Source organism: Ceratina calcarata, unplaced genomic scaffold, assembly GCF_001652005.2.
Source record: "Ceratina calcarata isolate Rehan_Ccalc_2016 unplaced genomic scaffold, ASM165200v1 scaffold309.2, whole genome shotgun sequence".
Taxonomy (NCBI): domain Eukaryota; kingdom Metazoa; phylum Arthropoda; class Insecta; order Hymenoptera; family Apidae; genus Ceratina; species Ceratina calcarata.
In genome coordinates, this window is record NW_017153455.1 from 220,973 (window position 1) to 225,021 (window position 4,049).

General features: G+C 38.7%; 1 protein-coding gene across 1 annotated transcript; it reads right to left on the reverse strand.

Moving 5' to 3' along the window:
* Positions 1–1,895: 1,895 nt before the first annotated feature.
* On the reverse strand, positions 1,896–3,503 carry LOC108624392 (mitochondrial genome maintenance exonuclease 1). The gene is made up of 4 exons (XM_018023649.2): positions 2,694–3,503; positions 2,433–2,640; positions 2,195–2,327; positions 1,896–2,121 (listed from the first exon to the last, which is right to left on the reverse strand). The coding sequence occupies exons 1-4, from the start codon at positions 3,220–3,222 to the stop codon at positions 1,975–1,977; spliced, it is 1,017 nt and encodes a 338-aa protein (XP_017879138.1). The 5' UTR covers positions 3,223–3,503; the 3' UTR covers positions 1,896–1,974.
* Between the last annotated feature and the right edge of the window lie 546 nt (positions 3,504–4,049).

The window sequence follows — 4,049 nt, forward strand, 5'->3', positions numbered from 1 at the left end:
ATTATGCAAGTTGATAATTCACAATGGCTCAACTGGATATGTTTTTAATTATGCCCTATTTATTCAGACACACCTTAAGTTCGCGATATAAACGGTTCATTTTTCCTTTAAGCTAACAATCCCCTTGCACGTACTTTATTTTTTATGTTTTACTATTCTCATTTTGAATACGAATTCTTTACATGATTCTGAATAAGTTTTTCTTTTTCGAAGATTCCGTATAAATTCGTTAATCCCTGCTGGTTGCTTGCTTGACAGATACAGTCGCGAGGGCTTTCCTCCGCAGAAGTTATCGTTTTCATAACTCATCCCTTTGAAGGAGGGTGGAGTTCACGCCAGGGGTTGACCGACCAATGAAAATATGTCCCTGTTACGAGAGGATTAGCGAGGATTAGCCGGAAGATTTAGAATCGCCTCGTACTCCGTACTCGCTAAACGTCTAATCCAAAAAAAATGGTCCTCCTTCTTCCGCATACGAAACAAATTAGTATTCTGATAAACGCGCTTATCGGATCTAGTAAAACTGATAACACTGTCCAATTTGTATCGTAACACAGTGAGGGAGAAAAATAGATAAAAATTTAATTCTAGTTATTATCTGTTTCAATACAAGCCTTCAGAGATAAGCTTGAAGGGTAAATCTTTACGAAAGTATAAAGTATGTACGACAAGCAACCCTTCCGAAAGAGACATAAGTATGCAGAATGGTAAAAATATGCTGTTCTTAGCAAATTCGTGTTATATCCTTGGCAACGGAGATGACGACGAACAAGATAGCGTTCCGACTCATCGCGAGTTCGGGTTGGTGGTTACGAGTTGGCCGAACTGCTACCCTTCGTGAAGAAATGAAAAGAGCAGTCCCCTCCTTATCTCGACGCGACTACGTAAATCTCGGGACACTTTTCATAATTTCCACTGAAAAACTCTGATGTTTCACGAACGAGAAAATTTCCTCTCCTAACTTTATTCGTACAACGTTTAAACCAAGCGAACATTTTTATATATCTCGAAACGGGGAACGAAATGTCAATTACGCTTAAATTTTAATCCACGAGATGAAATTCTTAGAGAGACCACGGTAATTTTTGTTCCAATTCTAAAGTGGAGCGCAGAGACGAATCTCTGAACTCTAAGTAAAAAGTGTATCTTATACAATACAAGCGCGTTGTTATCTCTCTAATATGTCAGCGAAACATTACGAGGCTATGCGTTGCGTTATGTATTCCGAGATGAAATTCTTACAATCTACAGAAATTCCTTTTTTTTTTTTCAATCCTAGAATGGACGTGGATAAATCTGTGAGTTTTAATCAAAAACCGTGTATAATAAAAACGTGAGACATTATCTCACGGAAGTTTCGTCAAAATGTTACGTCGTGTTGGAAGAACGAATGGATTAAATGCTAAACAGCGAAAAACACGGCGGATCCGGCGTCGTTTCGTTATCAGCTTATTTGTAAGCACGGTTTTCGCCGCGTCCGCCGACAGACGCGGCCCGGCCCGGTGTTAACTCTGCTGCCGTATGCCGTGCTCTAATCTAGATAGCCAAGAATTATTCTGAAATTCAAATATGCCAGAACACAAGGAAAGATGCCTACGTTTCCGCTACATAGCTTCGCCATTAGTTTACGGTTCCCAGGGGTCATACGAAGGGTTGCGCATCGCGCTTATAAGGGCCTATAACGGGGAGTCGGGCAATGTCGCGCCCTACACGAGGGCGGCTACCGTCAAGTTATAATTGCTATATGTTAACCAACGCAGACAGGTGGGGAAGCGACCGCGTGCGTGTGCAATAACGTTTTTGACATCTTTCGTTGCTCGGCTAAATTGGTAGGACAGGTGTGGCGACGATTATCGCAGTTGTCAGTAGTTAAATTATATTCGGTAATAAAAATATCCAACATAAATTATTTATTTGTATAAAAAAATATTTAGAGTATTTTGTAATACAGAATTAAATATAAAAGTAAGCGTATCAGTTTGCTTCATTCGACTTCCTGTAAAACAATTCCAGTCTTCTTAACCATTCTTCCCATGCCTTTTGTAAAGTGTTATTATTCAACTCGTGAACGCTAGCGGGTTCGCCGTTTGTATAAGCGACGACAACCAAACCCCTATCTATCTACAATAGTATTTACCGTTTATAAATCTGCTAAGCTAAAACATTACTCTAGATTATTCTAAGAAATAAATACCCTGAACGAGTACTCATTCGAAGCGTTTATAGCTCCGATATAAGCGGCGAGTTGTACGGGTGCATCGAACGTTGCTGCCAGCGATGCCTTCTGTTTACCCGACTTTTTCCAATCAATTACGTACACTTGATCCCTGAATAAGTATCGTTTTAAAAATCAAATATATATTATACAGACTAGTTATTGGATTGAAACAGTATACATCTCCTAGCGATGTTAAAGTAAAGTTCTGCTATACCTATAAGAAGCAATGCAGTCTACTATTCCTCTGTATCGCAAAATTGGGTGAGTCACGTATGTTTCAAGTTTGTAAACATTTTGTATATCATTTAATATTGGTTCCACGCTGAAATATGCCGATTTGACGCGAGGCGGAATTTCAAATTCTTTATGCGACAATACGTTCTGTATACATGAATGAAATAATTTACCATCATCCAATAATCCTAAAAGAACAATCCATGTTAGACTCCAAATTAGCATTCAGTGAATGCTCTACCTTTGCAGAAAATTCTGAAGTAGTCTTTTCCAAATTTATCAATGATGTTCTTTTTCCATAATTCTAAAGCAGCCTTTGCTTTCAGAGACATAGTCTCATTGAGAATGTATGTTACACTTGGAATACTGGGTTTTGTTTTATCTTCGTTATCTTCAGTACACTGTATTCCTTCACTTTCTGCTGCTTCAGAACCAAAGATAGAAAATGATTGTAATTTCTCCATTAGTTTAAACTTATTTGTAGTTTTCAATTCATCTATATCTGATACCAATGACAAGTTTGAATATTTTCCTTTTAATGCAGTATTCTTTTCATCAGTTTGTTCATGTACTGTATAATCAATAGATGTTGCATTATTTACAGAAGTTTTACAAACTGATGTGTCATGTGATGTTAGCCTTGCTTCTGTTGCTTCATTGCTTGCTAACTGTCTTTTACGTTTTGTAGAAGCACTTTTCCTTCGTATGCTTAATTTGAACACTGTACTATTCGCGATTGTTGCGCTTGACGTAACGCAATATCGAAACATGCTTATACTATCGTTTTTACAACAATAGGAATAAATATATTATTTTTCTAGTAATTGAAAGCACGTAACAATTTTCAATATACAGATTAAAAACACTTTTCACGTTATAATGACCAGCGTCTCATCCTGATCTTAACTTATCAAGTGAATACTTTGAACAACGAATCAACAATGCAATCTTCCCATTTTAAAAATAAATTAATCAGCTGAAAAATCTGTTTACTACTGTTCACTCAAGGTTATGTGTCTTGAATTGTCATTTCTCTGCCATCTACAGAAGAAACGTCCGCTCACGTAGCCAGCAAACCTTTCCTTCATCGATAATGAAGACTACTGTTCCGAGATTCATTCCATCTTGACACTGAGGAGAGATTACTAAAGAGTGGCAGCCTTATGAGACCTCGCATTTATCGATAATCGGGCAGGATGACCAGATGACCAATCCTAGGGGGTGTGTACTTAAAGTCAGTGGTCAATTGGTCATTCCCTTTGGAATGACCCAAAAAATCCTGCCCTATTATCGATAAATGCGGAAGTAAACGAATATGCAAATCAGAAGCCGAGCCTTCTAAGAATCGGCCAATCATTTTGCGCAGACGTCATTTTGCCCAAACCGTCGATCCCCGAGAGGGTATAAGTACAGAGCCCCGACGCTCCTCGAGTCACTCGATCGGCATTAGGCCGGTCGAGTCACCCCTTTTCCCATCCTATCCCAGTATGCGTGTGCGGTATGAGTATGAGTATGAGTGTGTGGGTACCGGTACTAGTGTGCAGTATGCCTTCCTAAATTCCACCCTATAACGGAGCGAATTTAACTTCATCCCTCT